The sequence below is a fragment of the Periplaneta americana genome, chromosome 2 (assembly GCF_040183065.1).
Source record: "Periplaneta americana isolate PAMFEO1 chromosome 2, P.americana_PAMFEO1_priV1, whole genome shotgun sequence".
Lineage (NCBI taxonomy): Eukaryota > Metazoa > Arthropoda > Insecta > Blattodea > Blattidae > Periplaneta > Periplaneta americana.
Genome location: NC_091118.1, coordinates 164702069 through 164729001, shown reverse-complemented (window position 1 = coordinate 164729001; position 26933 = coordinate 164702069). Strand labels below are relative to the sequence as shown.

Sequence of the window (26933 nt, the reverse complement as noted above, 5' to 3'; positions counted from 1 at the left end):
TTGCGAATCTATGTCTGGTATTCTATCAGAAGAGGACAAACTATTATACCAGTGATTCTTTTTACAAAATCTATTTCGACATTTACCATCTCTCTTCTATCCACTACATCACAATGTGATAAAGATATAAAAATCAAATTCATAACTTGTGTTACTTTGTAATAGAATAAATGATTAAGGTAAATTAGGTTAAGTGGGCCATAGTTTTACACCTCCAGACACGAACCATACAAATATAATTTCCTACCTTGTTCAAATTGGAATTATTTTAATATTTTCTAGACTTGATAACGTTAGAAAATAATTATTTTTTAAATTATCCTCTATCCAATACTCAGTGGCCCAGTGCCCCATAATTTTGGAGTAACTGGACTATCTCCTTTCTTTTCTTTTTTTTTAACTACAATTATTTTTTCTTTTTTACTGGTTAACTTGGCTACAGAGTGTTGTTTCTTTACCAGTTCCTCCAATCCCTGTAATTTTAAAATAGTTGTTTCTTTATTTATCAAAGTTGCAAGTAGAAGGTGTCAGAAGGGTAGCCACATTTTTGGGAAATAACGATTGTTGTTTTAGACCTTGAACTGGATGAGTGATGATCACACGAAAAAATAAATTTCCCCATCTCCATAGTAAAAATGTAATGACAGTCCAGTTGCCCTGGTAGCCCACTTATTCCAGGTTACCTTATTGTATCATCACAATGTCCCTTTCAATTCCATAGCTTACCTCATGCTGTACTAATGTCTTTCTAGCTTTCAATGCGATGAAAAATACTAATTCAGCCAGAAAAACACAAGCCACCACGTTTTTGTGTATTGAGTTTGAATTGGTCTCAACACCTCTAATCAATACAAGAATAAGAAGAGCTGCTAACAGCATAGGCAGTGCAAAACAGAAGCCTCCGTATGTAGCAATGTCTTCAGCTAAGCTTGGATCAGGAATATACTGTAAAAAGAAAATGGGATGTTAGAAATGTATTAGAAGTGTATGGTTGATATACTTTCATCATTACAATAATGATATATTTAACGTAAAATATCTGCAAGATATCAAAATAAACAAGAAAAGTCGATATGAAAATAACAAATTTTTTTGTACCGATATATATATATACACAATGGAATACACTTTGAGAATTAATTCTGATATTAGTTATGCTATAAATTTTACAATATTAAACACAATACAATTGAGGACTTTGCTGGAAGAAAGGCGGATAGACCTATACGCCCTTCTTTGGGAAAACGGTTTAAAATGTAGTGAATAATTCGCTAATTATAGTAGCGAAATTTTGTTTTGATTGTACTGTACATACCTGCAGGACAGGGCTGCGTGCGTGTATAACATTTTATTCAGGTCCGTTTTAAAATCTTAGATTGCATGTATCTCAATTCGCCATATTGACGTATATGCCCTTTTTCTGGCAAACCCCTCAATTACTGTATTTGTATGAGAAACAAATATTGAAATGATTTTTTTTTTGTAATTAGAGTAGAGAGATACTTGAAATACAAACCTGCATGTCAACCAGATCTACCAAAACTGCAAATGTAGATAAATGGTTGCAGGTACAGTTGACTAGGAAAGGTTTTGTGACAGACACATGCCAATCGTCAGACACTTCTGTTTGGCAGCCAGCTCGTGACCATTCTCCAAACCTGTAAAGAACAAAGTTTCAAAACGTATTATTGCAGTGATAACACTCTTTAAACAGTTTCTTCTATTACATATCTATTAGTTTGTTACTTAATATTATTTAATTTTCAGTGATATTGATGTGGTATACAAACCCTCTGGCAGTACTCCAATGAACGCACTGAGGATTGGATCTTGGAGAGAGTGGCTGAAGGTCGTTATGCAACCACAAACGCAAAAGAACTGGAGCAGGAAGGGGACCACTGTCCGTTAGGAGCTTGTAGTGCTTAGGATCTGATAATAGAAGACGTAAATATTACTATCAGAAATTGTATAGAATATTATTTACAGTATACACCATTTTTCAAGTTGCATTAAAACGTAGTTTCTGTTTATAAATGCTGCGTATAATTAGTGTGACATTACCGTCCTTCATGTTGAATATTTTTAATATTTGTTACATTTAGTAGAGTAATCCAGAAATGCATATAGAGTGTTAGTTAGGAGGCCGGAGGAAAAAAAAGACCTTTGTGGAGGCCGAGATATAGATGGGAGGATGATGTTAAAATGAATTTGAGGGAGGTGGGATATGATGCTAGGGACTGGATTCATCTTGCTCAGGATAGGGACTGATGGCGGGCTTATGTGAGGTCGGCAATGAACCTCTGGGTTCTCTAAAAGTCATTTGTAAATAAATTTCATTTAGGGTGCCAGGTTTCCAGAATGCAAATAAGGGACAGTAGCAACATTTAACTCGAAGAAAATACGAGGAACTTCTAAGAGAGAGAGAGAGAGAGAAATCTGTGATCATCATCTGAGAACATATACTAGCCACGTTAAAACAAAGTATAAGGAACAAATTTCTTAGTCTTACACCACTGAAGCTATTATATTACTAACCATTAGTTTATTTATATTAATAAAATTTAGAAGGGACATTAATGATACAGATTGGGAAAAGGTAATTGCAAAGGTTGTTTTATACAAACTAGTAAATCATGTTCTATTTTTCTAAATGCAATATGTCCTCTGTTTCATGTGCATGAGAACCACTCATTTTGGTTTGAAACATTTTCCTCGTCTTCACACATACTACATGCAATCCAACAACAATATTACTGTACCAATAATCATGCACAACTATTCTTTGGGAATACAATAAAATTGTCTTTAATTGAATCGGAAAAAAAATTTCCGAAAAAACATCAAAAAAATTTCATTACTACTTGAAATAGTCATTCTTGATGAAAATAAAAAATCTCTGCTACAGCAGCAGCTAGAAGTTAAAATTTACTTGCTTCGTTGTTATGTTTCTAAAGACATTGTTATTAATATAAAAAAAAAGAATGTTTTTTATCACAATTCTACAACACGATAACCTTACAAATAGTAAGAGAAAATAATAAAAGAGATAAAAAAAAAGTTAGCTGTCTATGACATAATGTCCATAAATACGGGATTTTTGGTGTCCTATATGAAATCCATACAGGACAAGTTTTTTAGATCTCAAAATGTGGGGCATCCTGCCCAATATGGGACACCTGACAATCCTAGTTACATTTTATATCTCCAAGTGATTACGGTGTAGCTCCATTCATGCAACTACAGTATGATTATGTATGTGCAAATCGAATGACTTCTGTATGGCAGTCAAGGAGAGTACCATATATTATTAGAAAAATTTTTACAGAACTCACTGCCTATGTATTATTAAACTTTTTCCTTATTTGGAATGGAAAACAGGGAAAAAACCGTACAACTCATTACGAGAAAACTGCTATTTTGCCCCACTTCCTAAGCTTGCCTTTGTCACATAAAATATCTCTCTTATACATATAAAAGTTATGAGAATTTGCATCTTTTCCTTGCAAATAAAAACGTAAATACCAGAAACATATAAAAAAACATATATAATTAATACCATTCTATAGGTATAAGAAAATGAACATACAATTAGAGAAATAGTGTATAAATAACTTCTTTTCGGTATTGAGAATGCTAAAAATGTACTAGTGAACATAAATTATCTGTCACATTGCAAATTTTTTTATACCATAAGAAGTTATAATTAATTTCAACACTGATTCCTCAATCTCCACAAAAAGAGGAAACGTAATTTTCATTCGAAACACAAAGTGATAATTTATTATTCACCAATAAATTGATTTCAATGTTACTTTACCTGCAGATAGTGAACCATCTCGTCCCTCTAATGGAACAAGAATTGCTAATGATACAATTGGTGAGCCAACACGAAGTTCAACTCCCCATCGCCTTCCAACAGTCTCATCATACCGTTCTGGCAGAAGAGAGCCAGCTGATCGATATTGAGCATAACTAAGCACTGCCCTGCCACTGTCTTGCAAACTGTGCTTTGTAGTAAGTTCTCCTGGAATAATGAGATCAAAAGTATTATCTTTGCAGATTATTACTGTACAAATTTTTAAATACTGTATTAACAATAATTACATGCTTCTGATAACATGTGTTAAAAAGATTGTTTGAGAAAATAACCTATAAAAATGTTTAACTCTCGACCTGTTCCACATCTTAAAGTTTCAATGCTGATTAAATGAAAAAAAAAAAATAGTTTCTGCAGGAGAATGGTTCTGATTGCTATTGATGAGATGATGAACTTTCACAAAACACTAACCATCGTTATGTGCCTAAGGAACACTCATACGAAATATGCAACACTACATATCCCCGTAACATGCCATGAAGGCACTTGGGGGGCATGCAGGTAGAGCCCCATGCTTTCCATGACCTCGGCACTAGAATGAGGTGGTGTGGTCGGCACCACGCTCTGACCGCCTTTTACCCCCAGGAAAGACCCAGTACTCAATTTTATAGGAGGCTGAGTGAACCTCGGGGCCGTTCTGAAAGTTTGGAAACGAGAAAAAATCCTGTCACCACCTGGGATCGAACCCCGGACCTTCCAGTCCGTAGCCAGTTGACTATACTAAAAGTAGTTGTAGAAAATAAAATCCTCAAGAGACAAAAGTTAACAGTACACGACAAGCTTGTGTGTACTCTCAGGAAAGTGAAAGACGCATTTGCTTCTACTTCGTAGCAAGGGGACAATCCTGAGAGGTTGCTATGATAAGAAGATGTACAGGTCAAGTTCGGAAACCTTCGTCTCTCCCTCAAAGGAGGCTCTTTGAGTTGGTCCTTTAGCAATCGAAGTATGGTGACAAACATAACATGTGAAAAATATCACTTCTTTCCCAAAAATCATTTTCTTTTTGTGCATCATCTTCACCAATACCACCAACTGACTCACATTTTAGCAGCTATTAGCGAAATTACTGCTCATCATTTCTCACTCTCAATGTAGAGGCTTGTTGAAATATATATTGAATATAATGATCCATAATCAAATGTAATATAATACACTGATTGAAAAAAAAACAAACAAAAATAAATAAAACAGAATGCAAATGTTGGTTTATGACCCTCCTACCACCCAGTAATCATCCCAAATTTTTCTGTGCATTAAATAATATCCTTCCAGCAATAAACTTTATCTCATGCTAAACCATTTCGTTCTTGACCTTAACCATATCACACGTCATTTTATTGTAAAATTGCAATTATTTAGACTTTTCGGCCACTTTAAAACAGAATTTTGTGACATAACATGCCTTCAAGTCTGAAAGAAGGTGAAGGAGTAAAATACAGGCGAAGTATGCGTAAGCGATCTGTTGGCCAAATACTTGATGATTTTTTTTTTACTATCTAGACAATGTTTCGAAGGTGCATAGAATTTAACATTACCTCTAAAAAGCATGGAAAAGATATCAGAAGAGAAATATCCATCATGAACGATTAGTATCTGGACCTGAAAGCTTGACAGGATAATCATATGAATGCTATAGAAACTCGAAATCTCTCTCTGAAAGGTAATAAACGATATGTGTCAATGACTGGCAGAAAAAAAGAAGCCTGAAGTAGGAAGATTTCATTTCTAGAAGAACATAAAAAGATCTCTTGTTTGACACATCATTGGGCAGCATGCCTTCACTTCACTCGTCATTATCAGATCAAGGCAGAGGAGCACTGGAGGTCTATTCATTTATTTACCTTTATTGATGTTCAGTCACTATAAATTTATACAGAAATATTGGTTTCGTCAAGATAATTCAAAGTTTCATATTAGTACATTATGCAACGAGCCTATAATGGTAGTAATTAAGATGCGAGTATGTTTATGAAACTCGCTTGTGCTCCTTTCATAATTTTCATACGAGCGTCTTAATTACCATTATAGGCAAGTTTCATACAACTTTTTATGCTCGACCATATTTCTAACTTGAAATTATTCATAAGTATTCATGTTATTCTTATCTGACTGGGGAGCGGAACTGACCTTGTACAATATCTCGTAAATTGTGAGATGTGCGCAGACGCAAAAGTATTGATTTTTTTCCGAGACACAAATGTCATCGACCTTGATATAATCTAGAGAGTAAAATAAACATTAATCTTGATATAACCTTGAAATTGATTTAGACATTGAAAAACGAGATGACAAATTGAATTTATTTGAATATTATTTACAATTAACGCTAATTATTATATTAACAGAACATAACCTTCTGCGACAGTATTGGATTTCCAGCCTCCGTGACGTTTCACTAGTTGTCTTTCGATTGCATATCCGAGAATAATCGATACTTGCGCTTTCATATTGCTACATTGGTGTTTTCTGATTGGTGGAACACCTGAACTTTAATGAATAGGTGTACTTTAATGAAGTCCATTAAAGGGCTGCTACCAGGTGTATAATTACTACCTTTCGGCATGGTCGAGCATAAACTCATTTACACTATAAAAACAATATTTTACTACACATTTTCTTACATTTAATCTGAATTCAAAATATAAAATCTTTTTACGGACAAATTTTATAATACTACGCCCTCATGTAAAACTGAATTTCATTTCTTCAATGTTCTTAGTGGCGTAGGCAGGGAAGGGTTCATTGGACTAAAATCCTTGTCCTATTTTCTCAAAAAATATTTAAAAATTATATTAGGTTTAAACCCAGAAGACAAAATTCGTGTTGCGAGTGTAGCACTGAAAGAAAAATATTGTTTCACTGTTTCTACAGATAATGTCCAATATTTAAAATAACAATTCCTTTATATTTCTGCTAGCAGCTTGTTTTAAATTGGCCGTTGATTTTTCAAAGAAATTATGAAGTTACCTTTCTCAACATAATAATTATATTTATTTAAGATCGGCAGCTATTCATTCATTCTGCATCAACATATTTCCAAATAACGAGTTTTTACTATGCCAAGTTCTCTGCACCTTTGAAATGTTCATCTGGCACCCAGGTAGCATAGCACTTCCTTTGTCCATATTTCATTAAATAACTTATATCGTCGTGATTCATTGTTTCTTGTTCATGTTAACACTTGTTTAAAACTTAAAACTTTTCTAGTTGAAACATTAAAAGTGTGTCGAAATGGGCCCAGTCTGTCACAAGGTACATAACCTCTTTAAAATTATAACACTTTTAACGTTTCAACTAAGAAAGTTTCAAGTTTCATTAAAGAAGTTATTCTTGTAGTTTTTCATAAAATTGAATTTTAAACTGATTAAAAAGTCTGAAAATTGCAATTATACCAAACAATAACATGAGACAGGATTAAGATTAAGAACGAAATTATTAGGCCTTTCTGTTGGAAGGACAACATTTATTGTACAGAACAATCTGGTATATAGATTGGGAGTTAGGAGGATCATTCACTGACATGGGAAATCCCTCAAGAGGGAAAAGAAGATATTGCTCTGAACAGAGAAATATGTGAGAGCAGTGTGAAATGTTACTGACATTCTATGTAGTGTTGTTTTTTTCTCCTGTTAGTGTATATGTTTATTTCCAGTATGAACAATACCGGTATTGTACATTGTACGTACTTAATAGTAGTAGTAGCACAGTCTATATACAGTATACAGTCACGAAGCTCAATATGTAACAAATATGCATCCATAGATAGTTGCTAACCACTAGGATCACTACTATCGCCTCATTACAGACAATGCGAAATAGTACCTGTACAGTCTATTGTTCCTAGCAACCTCACAACTCAAGCTTCGTGACTGTATATACTAGACTGTGGTAGTAGTAGTAATTTATTCACCATAAAGATTTTTACAAATCATGCCTTCGTCAATCTTATTTCTAGGTCTTAATCTAGTTTCTGATTACACTATAGGCATATTTATGAATTTGTAACATTGTTATTGCAGGACATCTGCTGACACGATTTAATATAAATTTGGCAACATATTATGGATAGTTTGGTGAGCAAGTGGTAAACTTTAGGCTGGATATGACATAGGATAACGAAAAGATGAAGTAAATAAAAAATTATACTAATCCTAATGGTACAGACTCATTTACCAGACAGTAGCTACTTGTTGGCAAAAATGCTATAAATGTAATTTTTCAATAACAAGCATACAGCAGAATAGCTTTACCTTCTTGCAATGGCTTAATTCCCAAGAGATTTAATGGTACTAGAATTCTTGAATTGATGTCGAATTTATCTCTGTCAAGTAGATAATTGTTATATTTTGGAAACACAAGCATTGGGCTCTTCTGTGCTACTCCAATCGGTTTTGATCCCATTCCTAAGGCAGTAGGTGCAGACAGCTGCAAGAATAAAAACGGTTTGCAAAATTATAACATGGGATTTAATGTTATATAGATGCACACAGACATAATCAACCTTTCTTATATTGTATAAATCTCAATAAATTTCACTTACTTGTATTGGAGGCTGCAGAAATTGAGAAGTGTCAGGTAGTACAACTCTTTCTCCGGAAATACTCGTACCGGTACCAGACATTACAGACAACACGTCTTTGTTCGTTGATTCATAGCCAAATAAACTCTCTGAGGTCACGATATCCAGTCCCACCACTGTGAATATGATAGTAATAATCACTTTAGTATAAAAAAATTATTGTATTTTATAGCCATGTTTTTTTAAATATTTCTAACCCTAAGTGGTCGTTTTAAGTAGAAAATTGAGCTAGTTATGCAAAAGAGCAGTAACTCGTGAAAAACAACTACTGAATAGACTACAGTGGACTATAGTGGACTTTATGTTGTCAGAAAACAGCTGGATACATTAAGAAGATTGATTAGGATTGTAGATGTTTACTATGACTTAATTGGCAGTTATGAGAAAAGTGCTTTTGAATATGTAATTGTACCTCATAATACAAAGAACAAATCATTCCCTTAAAATAATAAAATTTTCCTCACCCATATTTTCTGCTACTACTTCAAAGGGACTTGTATATGTATCCTCTTGGCTTTGAGCAAGTGTTGCAATATATTTGTCAACAGACAACAACAAATCTTCTGCAGTTTCTCCAGTCAAATCTGAGATCCTGTTCCAATGTTCTTTGTACTTCGTATCGAGAATACTGCTCGCAGTTTGAACTATATTCTGTAAATGAATGAATATAAAATCAACTTCATTCTCTAAATAAATAAAGCCATACTTAACCACACCTTTCTTCTTTTTTCGGCATACATAAAATACAAGAATAAAAAAAGATCTATTACAAAGTACTTGGTAGAAGAAATAAAAGCAGCCCAAAATGTAATTTACATATACCTACTTTACACATAGTAGTTCAAAAGTATTGGAAAGCACGACTGCTAATGGCTTCATTGCCAAATGCAAGGCACTAGACAACAACACCTTTACACATAGTTAATATATGGTACATGAAACTACAGTACTTAGTTTTACCTGGATGTAATCCTTATCTTGGCTATGCGTGAGGTTTAGACCACCCTCTCCAGACTCGTAACTCATAAGTTCCCTGAGCAATTCTTGCGAAATCAGAAGATCAGCGCCATGTAACATTGTTGTTAGATTGGTAGCTCTCCGGAGATCAGAGGCCACTTTCACTGCTACAAATGTTGTCACATGAAGGTCTCCAGTTTCAAGCTGACCAAGCTGATAAAATTAGAAATAAAAGCTAATTATTTCTAATTGAATCCTATCAGCATCACAGAATACATTACTATAAACTCATTTATGAAGATACAGGTTAATTTTCATAAAATGTTAATTGTGTAGTATGTTTTGAGATTTTAGATTTCATGGTGTTTGTGTTCAAAAGAAGACTTTTGTGTAGTGTACTGTGTGGTCCAAATGTTTGGAGTAGCCAAGCATAACAAGTAGATTAGATGACCAGTTAGGTCTTGCTATACAGCCTTACCTTGTATGCAGTTTTGAAATGTTGGCATTGTGTATGAAAATGACATTGCAAACATTTTGTTTATATTTAAAATAAAATACACAATGAGACAGGTTGTAAGACCAATATACATGAAATTATGAGTACTATTGTAGTAGTAGTAATGGTAGTGATCATTTGGGAGGCCGGAGGGAAAAAAACCTTTGGGGAGACCAAGATGTAGATGGGAGGATAATATTCAAATGGATTTGAGGGAGGTGGGATATGATGATAGAAACTGGATTAATCTTGCATAGGATAGAGACTGATGGTGAGTTTATGTGAGAGTGGCAATGAACCTCCGAGTTCGTTAAAGCCATAAGTAAGTAAGTAATGTAGTGATCATGGTCATGGTGGTAATAGTAGTAATAGGAGTAGTGGTAGTGGTGGTGGTAATGATGGTGATGGTGGTGGTGGTGGTGGTGGTAGTAGTATTGGCATGAATGCAAGAAATGAGTTCAAGATGACATAGTATTAGTTGAAAGTCCCTTTGTCCCACCCTCAATTAGTTTGTAGGCTATTTCTCTCTAATACAAGCTAAAGTGTCTTCCAATAAAATCTGTATGTTTTATCTCATGAATGAGAGCAGGAATTAAAGGCTCACCATCAATTTTAATTACCCACATAATGAAGGTCTATATGTGTAACCAGCAAGAAAGAATTAACTGGTAACTGTATCACAATGGCGACAAGTCTGAATCTGCTATTGCTGTGTTGTACTTCATTTGATAACAGTAAATTATACCTTTTTTTGTGTATGTACATGAATGAATATTTATATCAATGATATGACAGACCAAAATAAAGAAGGTTTAAATATAGTGGAGAAAAATATTACAGCAGATTAAAAGGCTATATGTTACTTGAGATTGAAATCTTGTACAGCCATAAAGTATGATAACTTCAAAATTATCTTTAAATGATAGTATACCATATTTTATAATTTCGATAGATATGTCAAATTTTATACAAAATAAATTACCACTTTGCGGAGATCTAGGAAAGGATCTGATGTACAGTTGAACAGATCTGGATCTTGCCAACCACCCAAGGTTTCATCACATGCTCTTGATGCTTTGCCTTGCGAGTGACTTGGACATGATTCCAAGGCTATTTTCCCAAATGATGTCCTTTCCCACCATAATCCACGAGAGAAGCTCCGGGGGCAGCCATCATATACAACTGAAAATAAATAAAATTAGATTTTATTTCCAATTATGAGAGTTGTCCTCATTAGATAAGTGGTTATTCTACTTATCAGTGACTCTGAGGTTTGAGGATCGAGAATAATAGCTTTTTAAGAACAATAAAAATCCTTTCAAAGGGGAGGGACTGGATTAACGCTGTTAAGTATCCAAAATCTTACAAACATCCAAGCAGCTGATATATGTAATGGCTTATACCATCTCAAAACCTAGAATACAAGTCTTTATTTATAAAATCAAAAAATTTCACAAAAGGTTCACTGTTCATTTTAAGTAAAGCAGAAGTATGCTTTTACCTTACCTTCACAGCCTCGTAAAGTAACTTCAGCATATGGATTAGGGCAAGAATCACATCGTCTACCAATTACACCACTTCGACATCTACATTGCCCTGTAATCGGATCACATTGGTTTCCATATGAACCAGTAGCATAGCACTCACAGTCGAAGCACTGGTCAGAGTCTGGAGGTTGATAGTGGTTTTCCTGTACAACATAGTAAATTATTAAGAAACAACAGTGTAACGAAGAAATGCACCAAAATGCATTTGTTGATAAAATATCTGAGTTGAAAATTATAAATTAAAATTACATATTAAAGGTATACAACACTTTATTATTTGATAAAGATATCAGTTCAGTTTAACAGACACTTTTTATAGGAATTTCTGTATTTGCAGTAACAAATCATTATTGTTAAGCTTTATCAATTTTGTGTGTGTGTGCACGCCTATTTAGAATATGTCGTCAATTCGTGTACTGTTTTTATATCTGCACTAAACAAAAAAGTTTAAATATAATTAATATGTAGTATTATATTGTAAAAAACAGTGAAAATTTATATTATAATGATGAATACAATTTAAGATTACAACTATTTTCGATGAAGAATGTAATTTTACGCTGAACTTTGTTGAGATGTTTTGTGGTAAATTGCATTAAATTGCAGATTTCGCATACTAGTTGCAATATCTATTTTACAAAATGCAGGTACCAACCTTGCAATAGCATTCTCCTGTAGTCTTGTTACAATCAGCGTTATAACCCTTCTCTACATCACAATGACATGGTCCACAAACGGGGTAACCCCACCAGCTGCTAGGACACGGTTGATCTACCTTCACCTCACAGTATTCACCTATAAATCAGTAAATATCTTAAGATCATACATAACTGTTTTCAATAATGTAATACTTTTAAATAGTTTTATAAATGTTTCCTTATTTTATTTGTATGTTAAAATCAAGTTAAATATTTGTATTCCTATGCTCAGTCCTTGTTAGCAGTCCGTAAATACGGGAAGCTGTTAGTGTTTTAAAAATAAATGAATAAACATTAGGAATATTTTATGTACCTGTTATTTCATTCTGAAAACCGATTGTAATCAGTTATACCCTAATCTATTAACATTACTCATTCATTCATTCATTCATTCATTCATTCATTCATTTATTTTATTCCATAGATCTTACATGAGCAATGAAGCTTTAAGATGTGGAACAAGTCAAAATTTTACAATATTACAATTACAATTTTTACAAATTTTTATAGTTTTACAATTTAGTAATTTTCTACAATTTTTACAATTTTGTGCAATTTTTTACAATATTTTGGCGAGATTTAGTGAGATGAGGTGAGGTCCGAGGATTCGCCAAAATATTACCCGGCATTTGCCTTTTGGTTTGGCGAAAACCTAGGAAAAACCCAACCAGGTAATCAAATCAAAGGGGGGTAATCTAATCAACTTGTGAACTATTGATAGTTTCTTACTGTAAAATGTCATGTTCAAAAATTATACAAATATTTTTAGGAATAATCTCACATACTTTACCTGAATATTCACTTGAATTGCATTTACAACTGTAGCCACGTAAACTATTCAGGTTTTCTACACACCGAGCACTGTTGGAACATGGATTGACTTCACACACTCCCACACATGAAGGACCAACGTAGCCTGCAAATAACAAAAGTTATTATTTTTCAGCTTTTAAATTCTGTGTAATTTTCATAAAAATTGGTGTCATTATAACAAATTACAATAAAAGCAAACTGAATCAAAATCCACAGTTAATTCCCGATTTACCACGAAAATCGTCTGTAGCTGCATTTAGATTGGCAACAGGCCATGATTGTTTGGCCAAACACCTGCATAGAATTGGAATATATCAGTCCCCTAACTGCCCATTGTGCAACTCAAACCAAGAAATGGATTCGGAACACCTCAAAATCTGTGCTTCATTGGCTGGTCATGGTAATATCTTTGAAAAATATTGGAGTGCAAGAGGTCAAATGACTTTATTGTCAAACGCCTGGCATTAGAAAACAACAACAACAATAAAAGCAAATGCTGTGTCACACCATTGCTTGAAATATTCTTACATCTTCTAATTTATTATTAAATAGAATAAGTATTTAGCTGATTTCTCTTCCGACATATTCAAATTTAATATAAAGATCAAGTAATTGATTACTGTTAATATTCATAATAATAAATTCATTCTGATGGAAGTATCCTGTACCAGTATTGCAATTCTTTCACATTGAAATTATTCAGTTTTTTACTATTATGGGAATCACCAATATTAATAATATCTGCACGTGATTGTCATTAGATACCCAAGTTTTACAACCTTTAACAGCATATATTCCAAATACAACTACATATTCATTATCACAAGAAAGGAAACTTACTTCAATGGGTCAGGTTATGACTACACAAATCTCATTCAATTTGCTGAAATGTGTCACATACTGAGGAAAAAAAAAAAACTGAATTATGTCAGCAACGTTTTGGGGAATATGCAGAGAACATAAGAAGATAAATGTCTAAAAATTTACAATGAACCATAAAAAATGAGATTTCTCGATCAATTAAATGTGATGTAATATAATATGAGGTAATGTAATGTAAGGATATGTACAATAAATTGCATATATACGTGTGAGTAGATGCATTAAAATATGAGAGAACAGTTAATATAGAACTTACATGAGAACTGCGTGCATAGTTACATCTCCACAACATAGCAGTTAGACAAAATAAACACAAAAAGTGAAATGCTCAAAACTAACTTAAGGGTTGAAAACTTATTGAGAAATTTTCATCACATGAAATATTAGGCACATATGTGGGGAGTGTAATTAAACTCTCGAATCTACTCAATTGAGTAGCCTTCTTCCTTGAATCTTTGCCTTGTCACATGACTTGCGAGATAAGATTGTGGACTCAACGGACTCTGCCAGCTGAGTGAACACGGAGTCTGATTATTTTCTAAAATAATTTATTCAAGCTTCAATTTCGAAATCTTACAATAAAAGTAATATGTGCAATTATTTTTTTATATTTCTTTATCTGCTGTGAAGATCTATCTTACAGTTTGAAAAGAAGTTTCAACATGAGCTCAATGACAATTCTTTTGTTAGGCATAGGACCAGAATGAGAGTTATTTTTAATTTGATTGAACTTTTCATTTTATAAGACCAGAATAAGTAATGTCACTATGAGTGTCGATAAAAATGATCACGAAAAATGTCATATCAATATTTTGGTCTATACTATGGAAATAAGTACTTCAGTTCTTTTACTGGCCAGAAACTAATGTGTAAATTATGGTATATTGTCAACAGAAACTAATATGGCATGCTAAGGCTCTTCTAAAACTACTCATAGTAAATATCTGTATCTGTTATGGCAGATAGACAATTTTCTTTATCGTAAATGTTTTGTTCCACCAATGAAATTTAATTACTATTTAAAGATACTGGTACATAACATAATAACTCTTAAGATAAAGAAGATATATGCAGTGTTCTAGTTGAGCCAGAATGCACCAGAATGCCATTCTGGAAAATAAAAATGTATGCATGTCAAAAACATAGTACAAGTTCATTTGGCAATTGCTAAATTGATAAGACGAGTTCCTGTAAATATTTTTTTCCAACTAAATCAATGGATATATATATTTACTTCATAGTTTACACTATAATAAAAATGTTGCTAATTACCTGAATCACATTTACAATGATACTGCTCCCATTCTGACACACATTTGCTGTGAATGGGACATTTGTCTGGTCCATGGTGCCTACACTGATCTACACCACTGCAGCCTTCTGCCACATTATCGTTCACAGTTGGTCTTTGCAATGTTGATTGTGGGGTCCCCACTCTAACATCCTGGTTAAATATAGATAAACTAAATTACACAGGGTCTTCCTGAAGTAAATTGTAGACAATTACAAATTATATAGGTACCATAGTTAACAGTATCCGGTTCCCATTTTTTTCTTCTCTTCGAGCATTATTCTCCCTTATATTTGCATAATGTAAAAATGTTTATTCTAAACATATGATTTTGCCGAGAATCATGATTTATATGATGGATTTCGTTGTTTAAGAGATACATTAAAATATGCAATCTTTTCACACGGTAATGCTCACCAGAAATAGATTTTAGTGCTCACCAGTTTAAATTCAAACTATAAATTTAGAAAATTGGCTAGTTTGTTCTAAGCATTCCAAGTAGTCAAGCTTATACAAAGAGGATGTTTCATCTCATGAACATTAATTGGACAGATGATCGAAACAGGAGCACGACACATCTAATTAAATCAGATCTGCAAACTGCAGTTGACTTCGAATATTAAGTGAAATAAAATGTCTCAAATAGCCTAGCTACCAAAGTATAGAATAAAGTTTTGTTTAATAACTGAACCGAACAAGTTGTCAATTTCTATGTGAAATTCTGTCGATTCCATAGTCTCCCATATTTTCTTAGATAAAAAGTTGGCAACCCTAGTCGTCATCGTCATCATCATCATTGTAAATCAATATTATACACCCCACATAGAGGGATTACTTAGTCATGTGGTTATCAATGCATAAGGAACCACTTAAGATAATATAGGACAAATACAAGTGGAAAACATCTTTAGTAGGGTTAACTAATAATTTTCATGAAGTTCACTGTAGGCAACCAAACATATATTACACTGTTTCTATTAAAAAAATAAAATAAAATTAAATTAACGACTTATGCTTGTACAAAATACCAATGTCAATAGGCCCAAGAGTAATGTAACTTTTAGTAAAATTAATTTGAATAGAAAATTTCGCACAATACGATATTAATAATGTTTATAACAACTAGAAAAATTATTGGCATAGACTGTATATCAAAGATTCACTGTGTTATCAACAAATTTTCAGCTAAACAGAATAATTTTGAAGAAGTGATTCACATTTACACTCATTTTTTAATTATCATTACTTTATACTTTTATCAACATTATTTGAGTATTTTACAATATTTTACTACAATGCTGGTTGGTTTCCATTTTCCATTGCCTAGAAATGTAACTGCTAGTGTGGCAATGTGAAGATTCTCATTTCTTGCTGGTAACATTAGTGAGGCAGAATCTGTTATTTCTTCTTCTATGATATGATGAAAGGCAAAAATGAAGACGAAGAGTTAAAATTTAGCGTGGGTGAAATACGCCAATAAATGTTGCCTGAGGTGCTGTTATCAATTTGCGTGTAATAAATCTATAGGGTCCTAACTTTATTTCCTTTCTGAAGGAAATCATGCTAAAAATGTTATTTTTATTATTGTACATATCCATCAAACGTATTTGAATCTGAGATCTAATGATAAGCATAATAACCAATTGACTATTGAGGAGTACAGTTCTGTAATTTCACTGCAGTGAACATTCACTTTTATAATTTGTTATGGAATTCAATTATGCTGAGATTATAACGTTCTTGGCTTGAAAATATCGTATGAAAATATCCATTCAATATGGAATTTAGATTTCGAAAATTGTGTAACATTACAAATTAATCTTGGATTTAGATAACTAAATAACATGAAAGCTGTACACCTACTTCTAATATTAAATATAATCAAATCTTCACTAAATAGACAATACAATGTAAATGGGAACCATAATGAAGTTTAATATGCCATTCAGAATTTAAAGTTACAGACAATTATGTCACATATAATACCTGGATGCAACCTTCAAAGTAGCCATAATCTGCATTTAAGCTCCCCACAGAAGCATCTGGTCCACCAATCAAGATCTTGCCAATATATAATCCCTGAAGCTTGCTTGTTGCTGATGCTGTCACTTCACGTTGTCCATAGTCGAGATTGATCCAAATCTCTCCACTCATCCATTTTACTTCAATATGGTGCCATCGTCCATCAGAAATAAATCCATTTGGCAGTGTTATTGACTCTCCATTATAACTGTATTGTATCTGTCCATTCACGAGCTGGAAATTAAATAAACAAACTAATAAAATGAACTAAATAAAATTGTAATTTTTTTAGTAATTACGTCTAAGTCTTATTTGAATATTAGACCATGATTAATGAATTTTAAATTAGTCTTAGTAAAGAAACAACGTGAATATTGCTTATTATATTTGTCTTAATGTTTCAATATGCATGGTATTTTTGTTGTGGAAATTTAAAGCAGAACAAATATTTAAACAGATACATTGAATGTAATGCTGGCATTATAAATAAATCTGTTATAAAGTTATAAGTAGTTTTGATATGAACAACAGAATCAATTGTGACACTTGGTTCTCCTTTCTTTCCTTCTCCCCTCCCTCCCAATCCCTTCCCTTCCCATCCCTTCTCAACATTTAAGCATACCGATAGCACTATAAACAAGTACATTCATGTAAACTAAAGTAGAATACGAGACATTTATTATGACATTTACTTACAGAGAGTACAGCAGAGCTGTTCTGTCCAACTTGAATGCTCATTAGAAATGTATCTCTCTGTAATGTTCTCACTGATAACGCATTCAGCCATGGAAGCTGGATAGGACGAAGTAAAGGATTGAATGACAAAACTCCATCGCCTTGAAACCGCCATGGAGGCTTGATGGCTGCCAAGAAAAACACAAACATTGATAAAAAAATGTATAGAATTTGATCCTATGAAAAGTATCAATATGGTCCTAATTATTAAATACATAGTATTGTTTATAACCCTATCCAGGTTCAGTTAATTCATCTTCAACATCAATTGTTATGAGTCCGTCTTCCATTGACATGTAAAGTATTTCATATAGTATCAGAAGTTTTGCATGATCAATGTGTTCTCTTGCATGTTATGATGATGTATGAGGTTCTTGTTTGTAGCTATCTATGCTTTCAGAATCTTTCCTCCTGAACGATTTATATGGTGGTTATATATTCCGGCTACTTTCCCTACTAGTACACAATTTGTACAGTTTAGTTCACGTAATTGTTATGTATTAATGGAAATGTCTTAATGTTAAACGAAATACCAGCATTGTTAAATACTGCAACAATGTATGCTTATCAGAGCTGACAATGACTGGAATGACTAAAACGATGAAGTTGGAAAGAACTCATTTCAGGCAGAATTTAATGTACCATAGTAAGAGAGCTACAATTTCGTAAGAGATTTTGCTTGAATATTTTTCATTACTATAATGCTTTTCATGCGACTTACTTCATACATCTCATCTTCTCCATGGCTACAATATTTTGTCAGGGCATATATAATATTTAACTTACCATAATAATGGTGACAGAGTCTTAACATTACAACTAAGCAACGTTGTTTAAGCACAAATACTCGTGTTCTTCTGAGCTGCTAAAAAGCTGCGACCTCCATGAACTAAGTCGCATGAAATGTGATATAGTGATATAAAAAACCACATTTCGAACACTGAATTTGGATTTACCTTTGCCTAAAGATAAAAAGCTGGTGAGGAGAATATTCTTCTCATTGTAGTCGTTGCAAATGGCTAAATTCACATATAGATTTTGCATACTGGTACTTCATTAGCAATGAAAACAGCCATGCAAAAAATGTTCTGAATATTACACCACTGATTTCTTCCTCATTTAGAATAAAAGCTACAATTTGATTATCTCCCAGTTGGGATATAAATAATTATAAAATTCTTATCATTGAAACCTTTATTTTAAGTATGGTATTAAACTTAACTTTAAATCAAGTTCGACATATGCTATTATTTTATGCTTTCATGTACAACATAGAACACAAATCTAAATCAATAATACAATAACACTGCAGATGTATCATATATTTACCTTGCGTACAGTCTTTGTCACTCCAACCTTCCAAACATTCACAAAGATAGGTACCCCAGCCTTCTGTACATTTTGCACCACGGCTACAAGGATTCGATAGACAAAAGGCCTTTTTCTCAGGACATCCTGCTACAGTTCCATTATCAGCAACGTAACTGCACATACAGATAGAATTCTCAATAATATAAAATCGCAGTGTAGTTTTTTTCACAAGAAATATGTAAGAAATTATATGAAAATGTGTATTAAATAGCAGTACTCAAAAGTAGATTTTTGGGTAAGCCACCATGTGCTGGAACTTAACATCTCCAACGTTTCACCTAATCTCTTGATGGAAGATGATTTTGACTATGATGCAAGAAACAGAAGAAGACTATTGCTCCCATTCTTGAAGGCAGAAAGAAATAAAGGGCACTTTGCTAGAATGTATAAAGACATGCTGAAAGTGAACGGGAAATTCTATGATCTAGAATTTTGTCATAGAGCACATGGAGTTTTGAATATATGACAACACAAAGGGAAGTGGGGATGTAGTTGAAGAAGTATGGAAAACAGACGGACAAACGAAAACAAGAAGTGTAAACATAGACGAAAGACAAGGGGTCATCAACTAAGGTGGAACAGTAAGGGTGACAAAGGAATGCAGGAAGCGAGAACGAATAGGAGGACAAATGTAACCCAGTCAACGGCAGACGACACTGGAAAGACGAATAAAAGCAAAATGTCATCACAATTCAAACAACAGAACACATGGTCGAGAGTATTGCAGACGACAACATGTAATCAAAGCATAACTACCCCAACTATGCAGGAACATGTGGATGAAAAGTACAGATGATCGTAAGGAAAGCTATAACCTAAGATGAAGAAGCATAACAACATAATACACAGCCGAGTTTTTATATGATATCAAACAAACTTAATTTGTACTGTATATGAATTGGAAACAAGTCTTCATGTATTTTATTATATCAATATTTGAATTTTAATCATATAATAAACAAATAAATGAAGTCTTGTGAAATATATTCAATTTTGTACTTTTAACCTTTAAGTTTTTAACTCTATTGACATTGATATTCAAATGGTTTGCAGGAAAAGAGGTTAACATATTGTAATTTGTAAAACAACAAACTTATCTGATGATGTCGCAATCAAGAGTGTTGAAAACGTTAATACAAACATTAAATTATGTATATAAAGGAATTGTATTTTGTTAAGTCACGGACAGAAAATAATAACTCCACTTAATTGAATTTCAAAGGCTTATCTGAAAATTCCCTCAAAATGAATTGCAAAATAGTGACTGAGACTGTGAGGAAATGTCCAACTCCACCTCAAAACCAGAGGAAACAAGGAGCACACCCAGAACAAAGCATCTTCAGATGGGCTAATCACTCACGCCAGGGTAATTATTAATTCAAAGGAAAACAGAGCCTCGGATGGATGGATCAACACGACGATGACCAGACTGTAAAAGGAATGAGCCAAAATGGAGAGGAGTGGATGAAATGAACAAAACGAGGTGCCCTGACGCTTAGCAGCATCAGGGGCTAATGAAGAAGATTATACAACTTTTAACACTATATCACTACGTAAAGATTAATTTTTTGATCCTACAGAATTATCTGTTATGGTTACCAATGGTTATTAATGGATATAATTTATGGTGATCACTTTCATGTGTTAATAATGCACTAAGTTTATAAATACCTAGTCAGCTAGTTTCAGTTTAGTAGAAGCCATGTTCAGGACTCAGAACTAAGTTTATAAATCTTCTGAGTTCTGAAGATGGCTCCTATTAAGCTGGAACTAGTCAACTAGGTATTTATAAACTTAGTTCGCTATTAACATGTGAAAGTGATCACCATAAATTTATATTCACAATCTTTAAATTGTACTGTTCTATACCATGCAAATTATTGTAATCTTCATCTTACGATGTTTGGTGACGTATATACGTCGTTGATGTGACATATTAATGAATTTAAATACTATTATAGTCACAATCATGCCATGGTATGAAAGAAAAATTACACAACCTTGAGTGGGAATCGAACCTGCGAATTCCTGTTCTCTGGTCAGGCGCTCTACCACTGAGCTATCGAGTTCGTCTCACGCCAAAGGCTTGGAATTAGATCAGACTAGACAGACTAGACTAGACTAGACAGTGTTGACTAGATCAGACGCTATGGACAGTACTCTATAACAGAGTCGCCAGTATGAAAGGATAATTCCAAGCCTTTGGCGTGAGATGAACTCGATAGCTCAGTGGTAGAGCGCCTGACCAGAGAACAGGAAGTCGTAGGTTCGATTCCCGCTCGAGGTTGTACAAATTATTCTTTTCGAAACAAATCAAGACTGAATTACAACATTAAACTGGAGCCTACATTCAGTTACAGTCAAAAGAATGGCTTTAGTTCAAACATAATGAGTGATATGATCAGAATGGATAAGTCTAAAAAATTGAAATCACGTTACTTTTCTTCTCTTGTTTTTAAAGACAGCAGTGGAGATATTTACAACTTGTTTACTGCATGTGCACAAAAAAAAGAACATGTTAATTTAATCAATAAGTGAGTAAAATAAATATTGTAAGTTTAAGATAAAGAAGCTGTATAATTTATATGTGAGACATTACCTGTTGAGGTCAATAAACTTGTAATCAATATACAAGTCACTGATACAGCCCACAAAATCCTTGGTATGAACTTGGAAACTTGTAGGTAAAGAGGGCAGGCCTCCAATCTGCAATGGACCTGTGAGATCTAAAAACCTGTGGCAAGTTTCTGTGAATACCGCACATCTGAAAATAAATTAGCAATGTAATGTCAAAAATCAGATAGTTCTGAACATAGAGTAATCCTGGTTCCAGTTCTTTACTAGAAAGTGAGTTGAGAGAACCAGAATCAGGGTTACATAAAAATAAAGTCAAAACACTTTTGTACAAATGTCTATATAGTACTTTCCATTATGATTAACAACTGACACATACCCTCCTCATATTGTCCAGTTTTGTCACATACAGCAATCTTTTGGCCAATTTCATCACGACAATTAAAAGAAAGGTTCAAATGTTCAAAGTCAGCCATGGGTGATAGATATTTAAGATATAAAGAAGATTTCTTAGGAGGGAAGTAATATCCCTATCATAGATTTACGATGTGTAAAAGAAACTCTGAGTGAGAAGATTCTAGCTAAAACTCATCTGTAGAATGATTTTGCACTATTGATATTATGTCATGTGTTGACTTAGGTGAAAGTCCCAGTATTACATTAACATTTGCTTACTTACATAACATAACAATGAGAGAAGGATTTTGCATAATTATCTTTGGCAACTATATGGAAAGACAAGTTGGTTAGTAGTAACATGTGTGGCAATGGGAAATCAATACCACAATCATAGCAAGAGCATGATAGGGCGAGGAGTGTGGTCGCCTTAATGATGGATATGTGTTTCCTCCAAGAAATGTCAACCCTAAAGTACCGTACTTCTAATAATAAAGTATTCAGGGATTACATCCTAAGTTGTCTCTTCTGAAGCCTATATTAGTCCCTATCCTGAGCAAGATTAATCCAGTCCCTAGCATCATAACCCAAATCTCTCAAATTCATTTTAATATTATCCTCCTATCTACGTCTTGGCCTCCCCAAAGGTCTTTTTCCCTCAGGTCTTTCAACTAACTAAAACTTCATTTATGCGATTTTAATATGGGAGTCTGAAGAAAGAATTTTCATCAAAGAATCCCATATTGTGCGCACGTGTTCTCTAAGAATGCAATATGGTTACCAAGACTGATCTGCTGAAGCAATTTCTTTAGAAGATCCCTCAGTTATTTTCTTGCTCTGCCTCTGGAACTGTTGACTTTCCCAGTAAGAGGCAATGTCTGTCAAAACTTATTTTAATTCCTTACCTACTCTCCAGAATCTGTGTACTTGTGTTGGCACATGCCCACTCGGAACCAAGTTGAGGACCATATTTTGTTGCTAGTGCTGTATCACAGTCATCTATACTCACTGTTGCGCTCTACAACAAAAACAATAATATCAAATCCGAGCATGAATTATTTGATACATGAAGTAAGACAAACTTCGTTTTGTTTATTATTAGTTTTAAATTATACTAAGGAAGAAAACAAACTGTTAAAACTTAGCGTTACGAATTTAGACTCTACATGCAATACAAACATAAACATAAACCTAATATTTATATTCATCAAACTGCGAGATTATCTTGAAGGCATCTCCTTGCTTTAGCCCATAGTGAACTGGAAAGCATCAGACAGAAATTGGCCTATATGTTTCACTGAGACACATATAAATTAATCGAACTAGCTTCTAAGGAATACCAAATTCAATAAGAATATTATATAAAACTTCTCTCTTAACCGAGTCATACGCCTTTTTGAAATCTATGAATAACTGACGTACTATGCTCTTATGCTCCCATTTTTTCTCCAATATCTGTCGAATACAAAAAATCTAATCAATACTCGATCTATTACACCTAAAACCACATTGATGATCCCCAATAGTTTCATTTACATATGGAGTTAATCTTCTCAAACGAATATTGGACAAAATTTTGTACGTCAATAAAAGTGATATGCCTCGAAAGTTACTGCAATTAGTCTTTTCCCCTCCTTAGAAATATTATGTTGACCCTATGTCGTAAATTTTATGGTTTCTACTAACTCTTTTATATTTCCAGGTAGAAGAGGGCAGATAATGAAACAAAATTTAAATTGTGTCTCGAGTCACACATAATAAGCCACACTCGAGCCTTGGACTACACTCATGGGGTACAAATCAAGAACTCTTGACAGATTGTAATAAAACTGAAATCTAATTTCCCATACCTTATTAAAATACTGCACAATGACCGAATGCCAATTTCCATCACTAACTCTACCAGGTAAGGAAGCTATTGTAGTAGTCACACTGGATCCAAGTGAGAATGAGAAATGTATTGCACCATCGACAATCTCCAAAGCAATGAAATCATGCTTCTCATTGTAACGTCCATTGTAAAGAAGTAATCCTGAGTCAGACTGAGTGGCAAACCTAGAAACAAACATGATTAATTATCACTTTCTGAATTATCTGTTACAATACACATTAAAGTACAATTATAATATTAATCTATCAACTATATCTGAAAATTTTGACTCAAAATTAGATTACCACCACCAACACTGCCACCATCTTCTTCTTCATTAGACGTTATAGTCAATTTGCCTGTTCTGACTCCACAGATACTTCCATTATTTATTGCATCTACCTTGATCTCACTTTTTTTTTCCTTTGTACGGAGGAGGGACCCGAAGGCTTGCACTGCAGCCTGAGACTTATTGTGTTTACCATTCCTATTTTGTGACTGATTGGGTAGCCGAACGGCCGTGCTCTTGTACAAGTACAGCATGCCGCACCGTGAGCTTAACCCAGACTATTGTATGGATGATGATGATATATGAATTAATAATGGCGAAATGAGTCAGAGGTCCAATGCTGGAAATTACCCAGCAATTCTGCTTCAATTGGTTGAGAGAAAAACTTCAACCAGGTAACTTGTCCCAACCAGGATTTGAACTGGGGTCTGTTCGTTTCATGGTTAGACGTTTAACCATTACTCCACCTGATCTCACTTAAGAGAAACTGGATCTTGAAAAATACCAGTACTGAAAATGTTCATTTTTGCTTTTTTACTGCATTATATTCTCTGAAATTTCCTCTTTCCAATGGTATAAAAACGTATCCACTACTCACATCTAAAGAGCTATTTTTTTATTCTTTTTTGTTTTTTAAGAATCCGTGATATATGCAACTGGGATGTACTAAAATTTTTTAAGATCATTTTTCGTAAGCTATACTTTCTGTACAAAATGCATTTTTTCTCAGTTTCTATCTATCAGAATTACTTCAAACTTTCAGGGAACATTCATTATAGCATTTCATTACAAACATTTTGTATTGGTACCCAGATTTTATATTCCTGAAGTAAAAGCAACGTAGGTAGAGCCAAAGCTTTATAGAATGTTATTTTATTGTTTCTTTCTGACTTCATTCTGAAGAGGTCTATGTGTGGTTCCACAGATTTGTTGGAATCGGTACATTTTATTATTTATATTATCCTCCAGTGAGCTGACGGTTACCATGCTGTCCACTAGATCTGATATTTGTGAGTTCAGACTCACCCGAGGATGATAGCTTTTAAAGGTCAATAAAATCCTTAGCCTGTCTTCCTCTGGGAGAAAAATAAAATGGTGGTACCAGTGTTGTATATTTGTGGCACATAAAAGAGCCCTGCTCCTGATATAGAGCAATAGGCAAAATTCATTGGTCATTTCTCTCCCCTATTAAATTTCAATGCTGAATAACTTCTGCAGTTGAAATCATACTTAAAGAAAATACTACTAGGCTACTATTACAATTTTGTATTGTTATACTTATAACTGATATTGCATCCTATTATTTAAAATGTGTAACATTGTCTAAAATGTAATAATCTATAGCTGTTTTGGTCGAACTTCATTTTTCCCATTATAAGCCAGAACTTAAATTTTCATTGCCAATATTTTCAAATAATGTGCTTTGCATAGACCTATCTTATTTAACTAATAATGTAACAGGATCTAATCATCGATAAGAATTAAAATGAAACACATGTTAGTGTCTTATGAAAGATGAAAGTATAGTTGCAGTACATGAAATAAATACGATATTACAACCATTATTTTACCTGAGCTTAACATGCAATCTATGACGCTGCCTTAGTGACGGAAATGTTAAAAACGAAGCTTTGGAAAAGCTTCTACTTCGGAGTTCACACAACTTTGTGTAATGTTCCAAACCTCCACTAGGGGAACAATTCTCACAAAGAAATCCTCCCCTTACAAGAGGTGAGCACGTAGAATGTGAGCGGCATATTCCAGGTTGGCATGTATCCAGATGCATGTCAATCTCACAGTTGCGGCCTGAGAAACAAAATAAATTAACATTTTACCTAAAAGGTTGGCAGTACTATTTAGTACTTTAAAATTGGACTATACACACACTCACTCACACAGATATACTGAGCCTCACGGGAAAAAAAAAAAAAAAAAAACACACACACACACCCACACACATAGTTATCACCTGTATGTCAGTAATCTGTTTCTGAATATCAAATATAATAAAGAAACTGAATTGTTACGAAATTCGTGAGGTATATATCACTTTCTTGACATTCAATACTCTCAGTGATTGTGAAAGTTGGTGGTACAGAAATGAACTTTAGAAATGTTAGCATAAATTTTCCTCTTTGAATATCAGTCTTAATACCTTATATTGGGAGTAAGTACACTATGAGAAATGGATATTAAAAATAAATAAGGATTCTTATGGGAAAATTTTAACTGGAGAAATTTCCTCGAAACATTCCTGCACACGATTTCTCTACAACATGTTTTTTTAGTTTTTTCTGCTTGAATGATAAACTATAATAATTCTGTATGTAAATAAACTGTAAATATTGATCATGTTTACAGAGTTATCTTACCTGTAAAGCCAGGTTTGCAAACACATGTATAACCTCCTTCTTTCCTTTGACAGGTTCCTTGATTCCCACACGGATTTGAATAGCAAAGATTTACTTCCGTGTCACACAGATAATGTTCACGACTTCCTGCACATGGAAATAAATAACCACTTCACATTAATAAT

The 26933-nt window shown here is 33.5% G+C and overlaps 1 protein-coding gene across 4 annotated transcripts in view; it reads right to left on the bottom strand.

The window, feature by feature from the left end:
* Window positions 1–26933, bottom strand: part of stan (Protocadherin-like wing polarity protein stan) — a 172275-nt gene that overhangs the window by 24585 nt on the left and 120757 nt on the right. For all 4 annotated transcript variants that reach the window (XM_069818794.1, XM_069818795.1, XM_069818796.1 and 1 more), the window contains exons 20-40: window positions 26770–26895; window positions 25969–26203; window positions 24089–24293; window positions 23144–23256; window positions 21868–22032; window positions 19227–19381; window positions 17859–18025; window positions 17127–17396; window positions 15122–15293; window positions 12945–13070; window positions 12112–12251; window positions 11416–11599; window positions 10892–11091; window positions 9417–9626; window positions 8921–9107; window positions 8418–8572; window positions 8128–8302; window positions 3818–4024; window positions 1791–1929; window positions 1517–1658; window positions 727–945 (exon numbers count right to left, since the gene is read on the bottom strand). In XM_069818794.1, coding sequence (XP_069674895.1) covers window positions 727–945; window positions 1517–1658; window positions 1791–1929; window positions 3818–4024; window positions 8128–8302; window positions 8418–8572; window positions 8921–9107; window positions 9417–9626; window positions 10892–11091; window positions 11416–11599; window positions 12112–12251; window positions 12945–13070; window positions 15122–15293; window positions 17127–17396; window positions 17859–18025; window positions 19227–19381; window positions 21868–22032; window positions 23144–23256; window positions 24089–24293; window positions 25969–26203; window positions 26770–26895 — 3692 coding nt within the window. The remainder of the gene's footprint in view (window positions 1–726; window positions 946–1516; window positions 1659–1790; window positions 1930–3817; window positions 4025–8127; window positions 8303–8417; window positions 8573–8920; window positions 9108–9416; window positions 9627–10891; window positions 11092–11415; window positions 11600–12111; window positions 12252–12944; window positions 13071–15121; window positions 15294–17126; window positions 17397–17858; window positions 18026–19226; window positions 19382–21867; window positions 22033–23143; window positions 23257–24088; window positions 24294–25968; window positions 26204–26769; window positions 26896–26933) is intronic.